This window comes from Genypterus blacodes, unplaced genomic scaffold, assembly GCF_046128005.1.
Source record: "Genypterus blacodes isolate CSIRO-AG114 ecotype Tasmania unplaced genomic scaffold, CSIRO-AGI_Gbla_v1 ptg000012l_1, whole genome shotgun sequence".
In the NCBI taxonomy this organism is placed as follows: Eukaryota; Metazoa; Chordata; class Actinopteri; order Ophidiiformes; family Ophidiidae; genus Genypterus; species Genypterus blacodes.
In genome coordinates this window covers 4775359-4791861 of record NW_027466826.1, presented here as the reverse complement: position 1 = coordinate 4791861, position 16503 = coordinate 4775359, and the positions used below count along the sequence as shown (strand labels likewise).

The 16503-nt window shown below is 43.6% G+C and overlaps 1 protein-coding gene across 2 annotated transcripts; it reads left to right on the top strand.

Moving 5' to 3' along the window:
• The first annotated feature begins 372 nt into the window (after positions 1 to 372).
• thbs2a (thrombospondin 2a) lies at positions 373 to 16039 on the top strand. 2 transcript variants are annotated; one of them, XM_076164771.1, is made up of 23 exons: positions 373 to 590; positions 903 to 974; positions 1214 to 1767; positions 2153 to 2237; positions 4409 to 4608; positions 5986 to 6126; positions 6212 to 6305; positions 6396 to 6566; positions 7293 to 7469; positions 7776 to 7949; positions 8070 to 8197; positions 8298 to 8450; positions 9586 to 9804; positions 9906 to 10013; positions 10116 to 10275; positions 10374 to 10492; positions 10573 to 10807; positions 11816 to 12043; positions 12133 to 12404; positions 12532 to 12629; positions 12948 to 13087; positions 14066 to 14096; positions 14438 to 16039. In XM_076164771.1, exons 2-23 carry the CDS (start codon positions 908 to 910, stop codon positions 14439 to 14441), a joined length of 3558 nt encoding a protein of 1185 aa, XP_076020886.1. In that variant the 5' UTR covers positions 373 to 590; positions 903 to 907; the 3' UTR covers positions 14442 to 16039. The 2 variants fall into 2 exon arrangements, with proteins under 2 accessions (XP_076020886.1, XP_076020892.1); XM_076164777.1 differs by lacking the exon at positions 14066 to 14096 and having other exon boundaries at positions 375 to 590.
• Positions 16040 to 16503: the final 464 nt, after the last annotated feature.

The window sequence follows — 16503 nt, the reverse complement described above, 5'->3', positions numbered from 1 at the left end:
GTTTAAGTTTCATAAATGACAAAAAATATTTAGTATAGTGACCAGAAAACCCTTTTAATCAATACAGTATTAGAGGGGAACTCCTGCTTTGTTATTCAGCTGCTGTCCTCCATCTGTGCACCGCGGTGAACGTGAACAGTGACGCCCAGAAGCAGCGCCTTTTGACGGGCAGTGCCAGTGGGGCACGTCGGCGACGGGGGTGGGTGGGAGGAGGGGGTCGGATCCCCTATCGCGCCGAGCAAGGATCCGAAATTTACGCCATCACCATCGGAAGGTGATTACGTAACTCTTGTCTATGACAACCGACCACCAAACAGATTCGTACCCAAAGCTTTGACTGACAGGCGCTCCGGCAGCACCTCCATATAAGAAGAGGGAGGTTCAGGGCTCCACTCTCACTGTGTCTCCTGTCCCCCCAAAGTGTGGATGTAGTGGACCAAAGTGGACTTTACGTTTGGACGCGCCGGGCTCCGCACATATCAACCCGTTATAACTTTAGTATCTCTTAGAAGAATTTGTGCTTTTTTTTTTTCTCTTTTTTTTTCGCTCTTTGTGGACAACTGACTGATTGAAGCTTTAATTGTCGTCAGGTAAGTTGCGTTCATGGAAACATTTACCCAGCGGGATTTCTGAAGTTCTGAATGAAAAAAGGAGATATAAGTAAATATGTGTTTATGTTATTTATGATCTTTAACTTAAAAATGTGCGAGGTTGCTGCGTTTTTTCCTCCCACTTAAAGTCAGTGCAGTGTGTATGTGGTTATAGTAAGAGTTGATAGTTTTTTATTTTACTCATTTTGACTAATGTTATCAACATTATCTCCATCCAGCAGATTGTTTACCTTTCATGGTCAATAATAACAGAGACATAAACACTAACAACGATTTTATTGATCTTTGAAGGAGCTATGATACTCAGGGGGAGCCTGTACTTGCTGCTCATATCATTTACTTTCCTCCATGCAATACTTCAAGGTAAGAAAATCACCTGTTATTATCATTATTATAAAAGCTTAGACATTATCTTGAAGCCAATCATGCATTTCCAGTGTATCTGCGAAACAGTCTCTCTATAGACTGATCTGCATTTTGTTGCTTGTACCTGTGGCATGCAATGACAATAAATTTGAATCTAATCTAATCTAAAGTATTAGAGTGCTAAACAGTAATTAGCTCTTTGTTTTCACTGTTTCCCTCATTGTTTCCTCCTGAAGATGGTGAGCAGGAGGACGAGACTTCCTTTGACCTGTTTGAAATCAGCCACATCACACGCAGGACCCTGGGAGCCAAGCAGTTCCGGGGCCAAAACTCTGATGCCCCCGCTTACCGCTTCATCCGCTTCGACCACCTGCCCCCAGTGAACAACCCAATACTAAAACAAATCCTGCGACAGATCCAAATCAATGAAGGCTTTGTGTTTGTGGCCACCATGCGCCAGGACCGCGCCTCACGGGGCACCCTGATAGGCCTGGAGGGCCCTGGTGGCCGGCGACAGTTTGAGATCGTATCAAACGGACGGGCCAACACTTTGGACCTGGTTTACTGGGTGGACGGCTCACAGAATGTGGTTTCCTTTGAGGATGTGGACTTGTCTGACTCGCAGTGGAAGAATATCACACTTCACATTCATGGGGAAAATGCAAACCTGTTTGTGGGCTGCAGCCTGATCGACAGCTTCATCCTGGACGAGCCCTTCTACGAGCACCTAACAGCAGAGGGAAGCCGCATGTTTGTTGCAAAGGGATCCACCCGTGAGAACCACTTCAGGGTAAGACCGCCAGAATGTTTCCCCCTTCCAAACAGGATTTCATTAGATCCTGGAACCTCACTCACCTATCGCTTTCATTTCCTGTCCAGATTTCACAGTTGTGCTGGCTGAGACACACAAGGAGGCCAGATTCTGTTACTTCCCATAAGAAGTAGTCTTAAGTTTGTCATAAAAGCTTATTCAACATCAACAGGTTATACCAATAAAGATAAACTGACCCAGAGACTCACAGGTTCTGGAAAAGATCCTGGATTCGAGCCTTGATCCTAGTCCTTCTACTGATTTATGTGCTATAATCTGTCAATATGTTACTCATATGTGACATTGTTGACATCCAGTTCTCACCAGAATGACATGTATTTCAATGTCCCTTGTCACCAAACAGGGTCTTCTGCAGAATGTTCGCTTCATCTTCGACACTCCGGTGGAGGACGTCCTCCAGAGCAGAGACTGTGACATCACTAAGCCAGGTAAGAGAGGGGGGAGGTTATCTTGAGGTCATCTAAAGGTTGTTTAGACCGGCACGGCCCTCAATGAGCCTAACATACTGACCGACACTCGTTTAGCAGTTACACCCTGAAGACCTAAGACTCTGGGGTGAGCCAATGTAGCTGTAATATGTCTACCAAATAGGATACATTAGTCATTTTTCTTAATCAATTCCAAAAACCTTGCAGATGTGAGCGGGAATCAGCTTCACGTGCGACTTCCCAGACCAAACTGCTTTGCATTCTTAGTTGATTTCCTCTGTATGAATTTCTGTTATAAGTGGGTTAAAAAGCTTGCAGATTTGATATGTGGCAAGGTCTCCCGGCATGACATCATGTTTACGGAAACAGCAGTGTCAATGCAGTTGCTCCAGGTCAGCCAGTGTGCGTGGTGAACAAAAGGAGATACAGATGCTTACATTTATTTCCATTGGCAGTGGACTCAGGATAATACCCTGGGAAAGAAAATAGAACGGAGAAGTAAACGCTATAACTGCAGAGTAGGGAGCTTCCACTTCCAGCTGGACACACACACACACACACACACACACACACACACACACACACACACACACACACACACACACACACACACAGTGAAGTCATGAATTGGCAGATTTGATTCCCTTTCTCAGCTGAGGCTTTGTTCATATCAGGATTCGTACCTTATGATCCTTCGCAGCTCTCACACGAACAGAGGCTGCGGCTGATAAGACGCAGATATCCTGGTCAACGTTGAGACTACTTTACTCAGACATCTGTTACAACCAAGCCTGAGGTCATCAGAGCTGTTGACAGTGTCTATAGTCACCGGTTGACTGTGACAAAGCAAATCCACATGAGGGTCGGTGTGCTTTTTTTGGTGCATGAGGGAGCGATTGTTGCGTTTTCGTCACCACAAGCAGAGTTGAATTCCAGCTGAATTAAGTTTTATTTGCTTTACAAAAGCCACGGAGGCCTGGAAGTTGTCTGGATGCTGACCGGTGCCAGTGGTGGCGCTCATAAAGTCACACCAACCGTGCTCATAAAAACTGTCAACTCGATCATTAACGAGCTGTATGGAAAACAAACCGGAGTTTTTGCGTTTTATATTTTCCTCGATCTTGCTGTTGGAAAGAAAAAATAAGAATTTGTTTCGCAGACGTGCACGTGTCCGCATGCTTGAACAGCTTGAAGCCCTCCAGAGATTTGAATGAATCCACCAGACTAAAAAGGAAAGGAAGCACAGCCAGTCGATCCAGTGGGAGATCGTCGAGCGGCGCTGAGTTAGTATGGCTTCCTGATTTAGGAGTCCCTGCTTGGCTATTAATCTTCTCCAATTTGCATAACAAACTGTTGAAGAGTTGCAGTACTTGTGTAGCTTGTGTCTTTGTTTGCTCTGTCACATATTCACATTGCAGCTTAGCGAGACAAAAAGAGGGAGAGTGAAGGAAAACATGTTGGTTAGAAAAATATAGTTCAGCGTCCACTCCACCCAAAACAAGTGGCCCTGTGCTGTTCTGTGTCTGGGCTCTTTGCCCAGTTGTTCAAAGATCACAGCTGGCAGAAACAGTCAACTGGGCCGCAGTGTCCAGCTGGACTTCATGCTGCAAAATTTCAGATTGAGAAGTGAAGTTTAAAGTTTTAGCTGAATTGAGTCACTGGTTACACTCATTTCTGAACTGCAGGATCAGAATAGAGAGGAATGTCTTGAGTAAAACCTTGTGTCCTTTGACCTGAGCGGCATTTGGTTTCTACTGATGGAGTATCTGTGTGTGTTCCTCTCTGTGTATGTGTGTGGTCACTCCAGTCTGTTAAGTTCACAGTGGATGTGTCCACTTAGTGTCGATTTACGACAATGGTGTGTTTTTCTCATCACATAAGGAACACACCCAGACCCTCACATCTTCAGTCAGAAAGATATTGCATCACCATCTCACAAGAGTCAACTTCTTAAATCAAAAACTGCTGACTGAAAATCTGTTTTTAGGGACTCCGTAATCATAATAATCATCATGTTGTTGTGATCATTTAGCCCACTACAGGAAAACAGGAAATCACTCCGTTTCATGATCAGAGAGTCGGAGTTTCACTCGTTGTGCCTCTCAAACGTGTTTGCCATCATCTGTGTTGGTTTGGTGCTCACTCGGTTGTCCCCTTTGTTATCCTTCCAGATGACGTTAATATCGTGAGTGAAAGCACAGAAATCATGGATGTGAGTCCGTCCATCACCACAAACGTTATCGGTCAGAAGACGGTGGAGGCCGGTGCGGATATGTGCGAACGCTCCTGTGAGGAACTGGGCATCATGTTTCAGGAGCTCAAAGGCCTCCGCGTGGTCGTCAGTAACCTTATTGACGGGCTGCAAAAAGTGGTAAGTAGTAACAAACAGTCAGTAAGTAACAAACGTGACCGGTTCTCTCACATAATACTGACTTCTGTTTGTTTTTGAGTCAGGAATGGTCTCGGTTTGAATGAGGAGAGAAAATCCACATTTCAGAGAAAAACAATATTTTAAGAAAATAAATGAGTCAATCCTCAGTGCAGCAGCCAGAAGCTAAGAGGCCTGAATTAGGTTACTAGGTAACCTACATTGGTCTGAAAGCAAACAGTAAGTAGCTGCAGGACTGTTTATAGAGTCGCCTGTGATGGCTGAACCCGTTCGACTCCTGCTATCTGTGGCACTGTGAGTCAGACAGATTTTATGACATGTTACATGTGGATAAAGGAAGTGTTCCCCTGGCAGCGATGGGGTCCGGTCTAATGTCTGGCTGTGTTTAAACAGCCCATGTGTTTCCTCTGGGAGCCTCCCAGCAATAAGAGAGTCTGGGCATGAACCTTGGGAAAAATGGCTAGAATATGAAGGGTCCCTGAGGCTCTTCCAGACCGAGTGGTGTCTCAGATTGTAGCGCTGCTTGCTGCCGCCTCCCTGTTCTAACTGGAGGCCGCACACAGAGACACACACACACACACACACACACACACACACACACACACACACACACACACACACACACACACACACACACACACATGAGCATGTACAAACCTTTGGCACAAGTGAGTTGACTGGTAGTTCCTGGGTGTTCGGGAGCTCAGCCAGAGATCCAGAGATCCCCTGTTGTCCAGTTTGGTTGGTGGTTTAAACTTTTCTATGTGTTTATGACATGAAGAACTTTAGTATTTGCAATTTGATGTTATGCGAAACACATTCTAAAATAACATTTCATTCATGTGCTTCTGCTTTTTCACTTATGTAGATTTCTGTTTATGTATTTTAGTTTTTGAAATGTTAAGAGTTAAGTGATCCAGCATAGATTTGGTCATATCTGGAAGTTATTCTGTTAGTTTTGAAACCTTTTTCCTTCTGTCAGTGCGATTTCTCAAAAAGAAAACAAACCAAATGGTTAGGGAGTATCACTAAAGTGTCAATGGATTGGTGGTTTTCTTTGAACTCAAATTGTGGCTAAATAGGCCTCTTGCTCTTCAAACTCTCAGAGATACTTTTCTGCTTTTTACTTTTAGCTTTCTTCTCAAGTTATCTTTCTTCCAGTGCTTCCACAAGTGGAGGATATAATATGACTCTTTCCACCCCCCGGTGAAAAGTATGTGGCCTCTGAAAGGAATCAGCTTGTCAGCAGCTGCACGGTTCCCCCCGTAATGGAATGCACTGTACCTTTATCACCAGCTTTTCCTCATTTTTGACCGATCTCCCTCCTGACAGCAGAACTATCTGTGGTTGTATGTTCAGACAGAGGAGAACACAGTCATGAAGGAGGTCCTTGGGAGGATGAAGAACTCTAAAGAGAAAAACATGTGTTGGCAAGATGGCCGGCTGTTTGAGGATAAGGAGGACTGGGTCGTTGACAGCTGCACCAAATGTACCTGCCAGGTAGCGTCAAGTCGGATGGAAACACATGTACAGCTGAAGTTTGGATTTTAATGACACTGAAATCACTAATATTTATCTATGGCAGGAGTCGAAGATAGTTTGTCACCAGATCACGTGCCCCCCTGTTGCCTGTGCCAGCCCCTCGTTTATAGATGGCGAGTGTTGCCCCGTGTGTCTGCGTAAGTACTCAGTAAATCCTTTTAGCCACATAAACTCATTTTACAGACATTTGAAGGTAACGGAAGTCATAAAATGTTCCTTTTTCCCAGCTCAAGACAGTGAGGATGGCTGGTCCCCCTGGTCTGAGTGGACTGAGTGTACTGTTACATGTGGGACAGGAACCCAACAGAGGGGTCGGTCATGTGACGCAACCAGCAATCCCTGCACCGGTCCTTCCATCCAGACCCGCAAGTGCAGTCTGGGTAAATGCGACAGTCGCGGTGAGTGATATTTCCAAATCCGTACCTGTATTTGCTGCATGTGTCAATGCGATAACTACACAACAACGTCACATATGGATAATTGGAATGAGAAACATGCTGGAGATGTTGAAAAGCACAGCAGTGTGTGTAGGGTGGAGTGAGATGAAAGACGATATCCTCCTCCATTCTCACTCCTCTATAAATCTGAGTGAGAATGGCTCCATCTGAGTGAGTGTAAATCGCTTTGGATCGCATAGTTGAGTTGCAGGGTGTGTCCAGTCAAAGTTAATTCCAAATAAATCACTGACTGAAAGGGTGTTCCGCTGTGTAATGACTCACCACCGCCTATCACGCAGAAATACATCAAATTAATGAACATGATCACTGGATTTATACGAGCCGTGCGTTTCTCTCTTGAAACCGAATAATTGGCCTTGTGATGAATGGCAGGATTAATGCGTGTTATTGCTTGCAGCTGATGTTACGCCGCATCTATGTGACTGACGGCATCAGTCTAACCGCTGGAGGATTGTTTACCCGCAGTGACATAAATACTGGCACGACTCGCTCCCGACGTCTTTGAAATTGAAGACGTCGTTGCACAATATTTACTCGTAGAGAATGTTGCGACATGCTTTTACATTTCCAGAATATACATGCCTGTGGAGAGAAATCGGCAGGGTAATACAGAACATGTGTGTTTTACTGATGTCTTGTCTGATACGGTTGATGTTTGATGCGCAGTACGGCAAGACGGAGGATGGAGTTTGTGGTCGCCGTGGTCGGCCTGCTCGGTGACCTGTGGAGAGGGGCAGATCACCAGGATACGCCACTGCAACGCCCCCGTGCCACAACTGGGGGGCAAAGACTGCGAGGGAAACGGAAGAGAGACTCAACGCTGCACCGCTGACCCGTGTCCCAGTGAGTACTCGTATCCGTTACAGCAGTGTCCACCTTCAACAAGCGAGGTTTCCTTTGCTCCTCACGGCTCCCCTGAGGCCGCATTCCCATGTGTTCTGGACTGGGCTCTTGTCTGGGCTTTCAGGAAATGTTGACCCAAATCAGCTCAGTATGTTTTCACTTGTAGTATTAAGTTCCAGGCTTCTGACTCTGGCTGCTCTTGTCAGAATTGACATCTTTTGGTTTAGATGCAGAGCTGTAATCTTGCAGAAAACACTGCTGAGGTACCGTATAGTATCATACGTCTAACTTCTTACCTCTTTGTAGTTGACGGCGGTTGGGGTCCTTGGTCTCCGTGGGCAACCTGCTCGGTGACTTGTGGCGGCGGCTCCAGAAGTCGAACCCACGTGTGCAACAGTCCCGCACCTCAGCACGGTGGCAAGAGGTGTCTCGGGGAAGCCAATGACAGTGACAGCTGTAACAGAAAAGACTGTCCAGTTGGTGAGCAACCGATCACCGTCTGCGGCTCAAAACTACAAAGAGACATTTGGGGGAATATAAATCAATTCCTCCCCATATAAATCAATTGTCACTGATTCTTGTTGTGTAAATTACTTGCAGATGGCTGTCTGTCTAATCCATGCTTTGCTGGAGTGGACTGCAACAGTTCCCCAGATGGATCCTGGGAATGTGGCCCGTGCCCGGCAGGATTCCGCGGAAATGGCACCAACTGCGAAGATATCAATGAGGTAGACGGGGGAAGGAAAAATACCAGCACACATTCCTCACGTGCATGAAAGCGATTACCGTCTATCTTTAATACCTCCATCTCTCCAACCCTCTCTTCAGTGTGACATGGTGTCGGACGCGTGCTACCAAGTGAGCGGAGCGCAGCGATGTGTCAACACCAATCCGGGTTTCCACTGTCTGACTTGTCCAAAGCGGTACAAGGGCACTCAGCCTTTCGGTATGGGAGTGGAGGCAGCCAAGAAGAATAAACAGGTGACCTACTATCATCCACATTTTGTTTCAATAACGGGTGTATTTTTTTGAAAAATGTGTCCACATGGAATGTAAAGAAAATATGGTGAAAGAGAGGAAATAAGTGTGGGTTTCTTTAGCTCCGGGCGGATTTTCAAAGGCTGTAAAAAAAAAAAAGATGTGAGCGGATTTTTCTATGTCAGATCCAAATTTTTGAATGATGGAAACTGCAGCCATGGTGATTTATAGGCCTCATTTTTTACAGCGAGTTTTTGCACAGTGTAAGAGAGGGGAGGCGACACACCTTGACCCAGTCTCACTGAAGCAGCAGGGTAAGGAGGGAGACTTGGGGCGATTCTTAACAGCAAACACGTGTCACACATCACTCTGTTCTCAATATAAAGCAAAGAGGCAGATTCTTTTGTATTTTTTTACAGCCCTGATTAGTATCACAGAGACTTCAGGATTTCCACTTTCCATTTTGGTTGCAGCTTAATGAACTGAACAGAGTTGTAGACATATATCAGTTTAGAAATGGCAGACTGGGATATTAACTACTTGACTGGAACACACTCTTCTCTGCTCTCTAGTGATCACTGAAATCACCGTGGATGGAAATGGAACATGTTGAACGCATTGCTGTGCCACTCTCACCAGCACTTGCATAAAGTCCCCTGCGAACCATTTTGTCACTCTTTGGTTCCTACAGCTGCTGGTCTTTGATTTGATAGCCCAATTTCACAAATTGATTTGGGGAAAGGGGAATTGTCTCATCGCTGGCACTAATGGGCTCCATTTCACAGTTTTGATCAAAGGACCATTATTACTGTCACCTTCTGCTCTATGAGCTCCTTGTGTGGCATCCAAAATGGATCCTCTCGTAACGAGTGGCAGCTGTGAATACTTTACGCTGCAATATAAAGGGCAATAAAAGGATGTATGATGCATTAAATTGGATTTCGTACAGTCGACTATGTCCAGAAGTGACCTATACTTATGCTTTGTCCAGAATCTCCCTTAACCCTTCCCCTTGTTTCAGGCTTTAAACCGATAGCAGTGATGTACAAAGCCATCTTTTCTCCTCGTATTGATTTAATGGATAACAGTTACATCCGTATCATCAACATCATCCTCTCACCTTCCCCACTTTCTTCAGGTGTGTGAGCCAGAGAATCCATGCAAGGACAAGACCCACAACTGTCACAAATACGCCCAATGCATCTACATCAGCCACTTCAGCGACCCTATGTACAAGTGTGAGTGTAAGACGGGTTATGCCGGAGACGGCTTCATCTGCGGGGAGGACTCAGACTTGGATGGATGGCCAAATCAGAACCTCGTATGTGACGCCAATGCTACCTATCACTGCAAGAAGGTAAGATCGCTTTCCTTCCTTTAACAAAGTAGTGAAGTATGTCAAACTGTCTGGAGAAAGATGGAGCAAAGCAGCCTGTCAAACTTTCGTAATTCTTTCAGGACAATTGCCCCAGCTTGCCTAACTCTGGACAAGAAGACTTTGACAAAGATGGTCAAGGAGATGCTTGTGACAAAGATGACGACAATGATGGAATTCTGGATGAGAGGGTAGGAGAGGTTTTGTCGCACGTTTCACTTCATTATTGCTCTTCCGATTAACCATTTGTCCAGGTTAGCTAAAATGTTCTCTCTCTTTTTCTCTCGCTACAGGACAACTGCCCCCTCCTTTACAATCCTCGCCAGTTTGACTTTGACAAGGATGAAGTTGGCGATCGCTGTGACAACTGTCCCTACGAGCACAACCCTAATCAGATAGACACAGACCACAACGGAGAAGGGGATGCTTGCGCCATCGACATTGATGGAGACGGTAAGATAACCTCCTCAAATATGGATACTTTGGGTTTTGGTTCTCTTAAATAATCACATTTCATTACAAGTGGCATCAACTATCCCTGTATTTCACAGAAATACTCAATGAAAGCGACAACTGCCCGTATGTATACAACACTGACCAGAAGGACACTGACATGGATGGAGTAGGTGACCAATGTGACAACTGTCCATTGTTGCACAATCCTGACCAGGTACTGTAACACACTGTTTATATGATGTCATTCTGTCAGGTATAATGTTCCTCCTGTTAATTGCTGCAACTGTCTAACAGACCGATACAGACAATGACCTGGTTGGAGATCAGTGTGATAACAATCAAGACATCGATGAAGACGGGTACCAGAACAACCTGGACAACTGTCCCTACGTTGCCAATGCCAACCAGGCCGACCATGACAACGACGGCAAAGGAGACGCTTGTGACTATGATGATGATAATGATGGCGTACCTGACGAGAAGGACAACTGCAGACTGACACCCAACGCTGACCAGCTGGACCTCGATGGTGAGGATGAAAGGTTTAAAAGGTTTAAAGGCTGCAGGGTCGAATTAATGTGTCAATCAAAGATCAAACAAATACACAAGAGCTTCATTTTCTAACATGCTTTTTAACTTTTTGACTATTTATTAATGTACCAAGTAATAGTTGAAACTACTGTTGCATGCTGGGATTTAATGCAGACATGATTGCGTAATTTCCTTTTGTTTCACCTGCAAATGTTAGAGCCATCAGCAAGTAATGAAATGTCACTTGACACAGTATTTCTTGACACATAAATGTTGCCATGGATGCGTACATCCAGTAGATCTTGTATTCATCACTCAGCAATGTTCACATTCTGTTTGCACTTTGCCGGTCAGTTCATCGTCTCCCAGATGCTTTCACAGTTTACATTGAGTGTTGCTATAGCAGGTGCGAGATGTGGTGTCTGTGGAAAGAGTTAAGAAGTGGGTGATGTCATTGCGTATGACTTCACCGAGGAGCCCAGGAGGGCACACAGCACACTGTGAAGTTTTCATTTCCATCAGGCCTTGCTCTTGATTAATCTGCAGTGCCCAATTTAAGCAGGGTTACCTGGAGTTTGTTGAGCTGTGTGTAACTGGAAACAGGCCGCCAAGGAGGAAGCCTGGACCCTGACGCTTTCACACACTTCACAGCTCGTCACATAGTGTTTATTTGATAGAACCGTTTGAGCCCAGCCTGCAGGGAAAAGAGCCGACTGACAGCATCTAGCTGCTCCCATGCAGTGGCCTTCATTACTTTGACATTGTTACAAGTATCAATGGAAGTTGTCTGATTGAGTTGACGGCTAACTGGTCCTGGCAAAAATATGATAATTGCATTCACTTTTAATGTAAACTTGGAGGGGTGAATGGTGAAGATCATTGCAGGATTTGCTGCTATAGTAATTATCACCTGTGGAACAAAAGGAAGAAAATGCATATTTATCTTGCATGTCAAATTTAAATGTGATCAAGCCTTCTCATGTGATGTGTTTATTGGATTTAACAGGTGATGGAAGAGGAGATGCCTGCAAAGATGACTTTGACAATGACAGTATCCCAGATATTCTTGACGTGTGCCCAGAGAACAATGCCATCAGCGTCACAGACTTTAGGAAGTTCCAGATGGTCCACTTGGATCCTAAGGGAACCACTCAGATTGATCCCAACTGGGTGGTCAGACACCAGGGCAAAGAGCTGGTTCAGACCGCCAACTCTGACCCTGGCATCGCAGTAGGTGAGCCCTCTTTTACTTCCTCTGACTCTGCTGCCTTGAAAAAGATTTAAACCTCCATTCAACATCACGCTGCTCTTGCACCATCACAGGTTTTGATGACTTCAGTGCTGTGGACTTCAGTGGCACCATGTACGTGAATACGGACAGAGATGACGACTATGCAGGCTTTGTGTTTGGATACCAGTCAAGCGGACGCTTTTATGTAGTGATGTGGAAGCAGATCACACAGACTTACTGGGAGGACAAGCCCACTAAGGCTTTCGGCATCTCTGGTGTTTCACTTAAAGTGGTCAACTCCACCACCGGCACTGGAGAAAACCTCCGAAATGCTTTGTGGCACACTGGCAACACACCTGGACAGGTGATTTATAGTATAAAACTCTATATCTATCCATCCAGTCTCAGTATTTACGTATTCTGTGCAGAGTCACTTGAGCTAAACTGCTGCAGTATTTATATAAAGTCTTATTATTCTCTGCTTTTTGTAGGTGCGTACTCTGTGGCACGACCCCAAAAACATTGGTTGGAAGGATTACACAGCCTACAGGTGGCATCTCATCCACAGACCAAAGACCGGCTTCATCAGGTGAATGCAAACACAGCACACAGCTTAAATGGAGGGATGAAGAAGTTGATTCATACCTGCATTTTAGTTTGTTGCATAGTCTTCAGTGGATCTCACAAATGATTGTAAAGAAATGCTGTAGCACCTCTGCAACCTTTGGAAAAAATGAAATAGTTAACTAAAGGGTTAATGAAATGTTGGTTCAGCTATAGACTTTAGTTTTTGTAGTTATTGAGAAATCTGTTTACGTCACCACTTGGCCATCATCATCATTTACATTATGAAGCATCATAATGCTTAACAACATTAAATGATAAATCTTTGTCATCTGTTTTTCAGAATTGTGGTCTATGAAGGCAAACAGATCATGGCCGACTCTGGACCAATTTATGACAAGACCTTTGCTGGTGGAAGGTTAGGCTTGTTTGTCTTCTCACAAGAGCTGGTCTTCTTCTCCGATCTCAAGTATGAGTGCAGAGGTTAGTAGTCATATTCTTTCAAACAACCATTACATTATCAGTTTATTTATTCGTGTCTTGATGTAAGTTGACATACAATGATCCACAATGATACAGTCCAGTTCAGTCCAGATCTAATTACACATCAAATTTGAATTATCCTCTAAATGCGCAAACATATTATATTATTATACGGCCATAACCTCCTGTGTATCTATGTACACTAAACTTTATATGGGACTCCACCAATTTTACCCATGAAATTCTCTTCATTGGTCACGGGCAGCACTGGAAAGTCAGGGGAAACTGACCCATATGACATCACCGGGTCACTTCCTATTAGTGCTTCAAGACTACAAGCATGAAATTCAATTTGTAATTTTCATCACAGATACAATACCTGGTATAACCTTTTGTGACCTTACAATGGTGACGTTCTCTGACTTTTCACAGCGCCCTCTACTGCCACAAAAGCATTTACAAAATGTTTTCCACAGGCTGAATAGTGCTCCCGGTGACATATAAACTGAATCATTTAATGATATAATATTGTGATGAGTAACCAGACATTTGTTCAGCACCATGGGCCTGAACATGGCAGCGTGATGTGGACTCCAGTCACATGACGGAGACTCAACACAGAGACTGGATGTAACAAGAAAGACTTGTGACTTGGACATGGACATGGAAAAAAAACCCATCACCAATTTGTTTAAACTGGGAATAAACTGGGAATACAAATTGTTATCAAACTGGCAGAGTTGTGACTTGACTTATGACTTTAGTGCCAAAACTTAGAGAGACTTAATTGTGTCTTGCAAAACAATGTCTTGGTCCCATCTCTGCCACCTGTTGTGGTGGATGGTCCTTGCGTGAGTGTGTGTGTGTGCTATGTGATTTGCACACATATACACACACACAAGAGTGAGATGAGGGGGGAGAACCCTCTGTGTTGTTCTGATGGCAGAGAATCATTAAACATTCTTTCTCAACACTCAGATAATGAGGACATGCCAACAGTGGTGGCAAGGTAAAGACGATCAGGGTTGCTGTTGTTTGTTTGGCTGAAGCAAGAAAAAAGAGTCACGCTATGTTTCTGTCTGTCAGCTTGGCCGGATACAATGCCTCAGACGCATTGTGAAAGACCTTGTGTGTCGGTCCAAGGACTTCAGAACTTCTGTTGAATGCTAAATAGCGGAAAATCAGATTGTCGCCTTGTCACAATCACAGTCAAGCTATTTGACGACACGCTTTTCAACACGCGCAACACAGAAATCCCGTTGCTGCACTTTTGCACTTTTTGAATGTGTGTGAGTTTGTACTGAGTGTGGCAGTAATGATGACATTCTCCTAAATCTCTCCTCCTCCCAGATAACTGAATCAAGACGGATAGAAAACGTCAGAGGGCAAAAGACAAGAATCTCTTTGAAAATACAAAAACATCACGTCATTCCTTAACCCATTAGAATGGAAATGCGTCTTTTCTGTGTCTTTGCCTTGACGCATCCACTGAAGAGGAAACCATGGCCATGTGCAGTTTTCCTGCACATGAAATGCATTTCCCCGGCTGGGAAGTAAAAGCAGCTGAGAGCGGACGAATAAAAACAGCCTCTGCAGATTATTCTCTTTATTACACGTGTACTTATGTCTACATTTTTTACAAGGATTCATTGTACAACCACTTACATACTGGATGTGCATTTCCACACTTTCATTCCTCTTTCCTCTGTCTGTTTTGACATTCCTCTAACATGTTGAGGCTCTTGTTCATTCCTAACACAACCTGACAAACATAAACTGTAACCCAAACGTAATCGTTTATCTGTGCATTTAGCTTCATCGCTGTTCCTCCTCATTCTTTTCATATCTGAATGTGAGTGTGAATAATTGAAACAGGCCATTTTAATAAGTACCAAAGATGTTTATACTAAGTTTGTATTATAATTTCTTTTGTAAATTATTTATGCTCTGCCTTTTTTTTTCTTTTGTTTTTGGGATGGGAGGGGAATTTTTTGCTAGATTTTGTAAATAATTATTTATTTGTTTACACTGATAAATCACATAATTGAATATAACAACAGCAGCAAGATAACATATAGTATTGCAAGGTTTATAGTGTTGACATGCACTTCCTTTATTTGTTAGTTTACTGTCAGAGACGTCTTTTCTCGTCTTTCAGATAACCTATAGTGTAAAAGCTTAGTTTCTATCTAAATATCGCAATACGTAAACATGGCGCGTTTATGTATACGGTAGTGAGTTCCAGGGAGAGAATCTGGTTGTGTGTGTCTTTTAAAAAGCCACTGTTTATTTTTCTTAGCTGTCTAGATGGGACAGGGCTTCATTATCCAAAAAAGTGATCTTCACTTCACTTTTGCAGTGCATGTATTCTCTGTCTATACAAGCTCATAAATGATCTATCACCAAAACTGACTCCAGAAGTGGATCTCTTTGACAAACAAGTCAAAGTAGATCAAGGCGGCGTTGTCATTTTGAAAAACTGGTGATGTTTAACTCTTAGTGCTTCTTACACACATTTGAATTATCTGAAGCTGAAGATTATTGTGCAACATGAATATAGTTTACAGTGTTACAAACTGTATCGCATCAATACCTGAGAGTCTGAGTCATTACAATCAGATTCAGTCAAAGAAAATGTATACAAAATATTTTTCATTCATATGTTAGTCTTTTCGTATCAATTGTGGATGTTGTGAACTTTACGGTGTCGACTGAAAAAAAGAATCCAGAAGAAGGTGTGACTGTGTGGCTCTGACTGCATCATGTGGATGCAGGAGTTGTTGGTGTCTGTATTTTTTGTTCTTCCTGTTTGGTTTCCAGCTTGTTCATTTTTAATGAGAGTTTGCATTGCACAAAATGTAAATGTTTTTGTATACATGTGTTGTTAGATATACATTTTCTACAAACATGAGTGTAAAATTGTTGTTTCATAAATAAATCGCTTATACGCCCTTTTGTTTGTTATGTCCATTACATCATTGTCATACTATGAAAAGTGGAGCCTTGCCCATTTTCCATCAGTTTACTGGTTTTGGTAGTGCACTACTCTGTATGTGACGTTAGAGGGCGCTGTGCAAAGTCAGGGGAAACTGACCTAATGACATTTTCCCTTCTGTTGGTAATCAAGACAAACAGTTATAATAGCGGCTTTGTCAGCAATTAAGTGCTTTATTAGTTTTCAGCACCGATACAAAATAAGCTTTGTGATGTCATTCCTGCACTACCGCAGCCACAAAACCCTCTAGCATGTAAATGAAAGCCACACTAAGCCAAGTTTGGGCGGTTGGATTTACTACAAAGTTATTGGAGCGGCTTCAGTGGCTTTTTTGATTTTAGCTGACAAAGTAAGCATTGTGATGTCATAAGGGTCAGTTTCTCCAACATTGCGCAATACAGCCACAAAAGCTTTTATATTG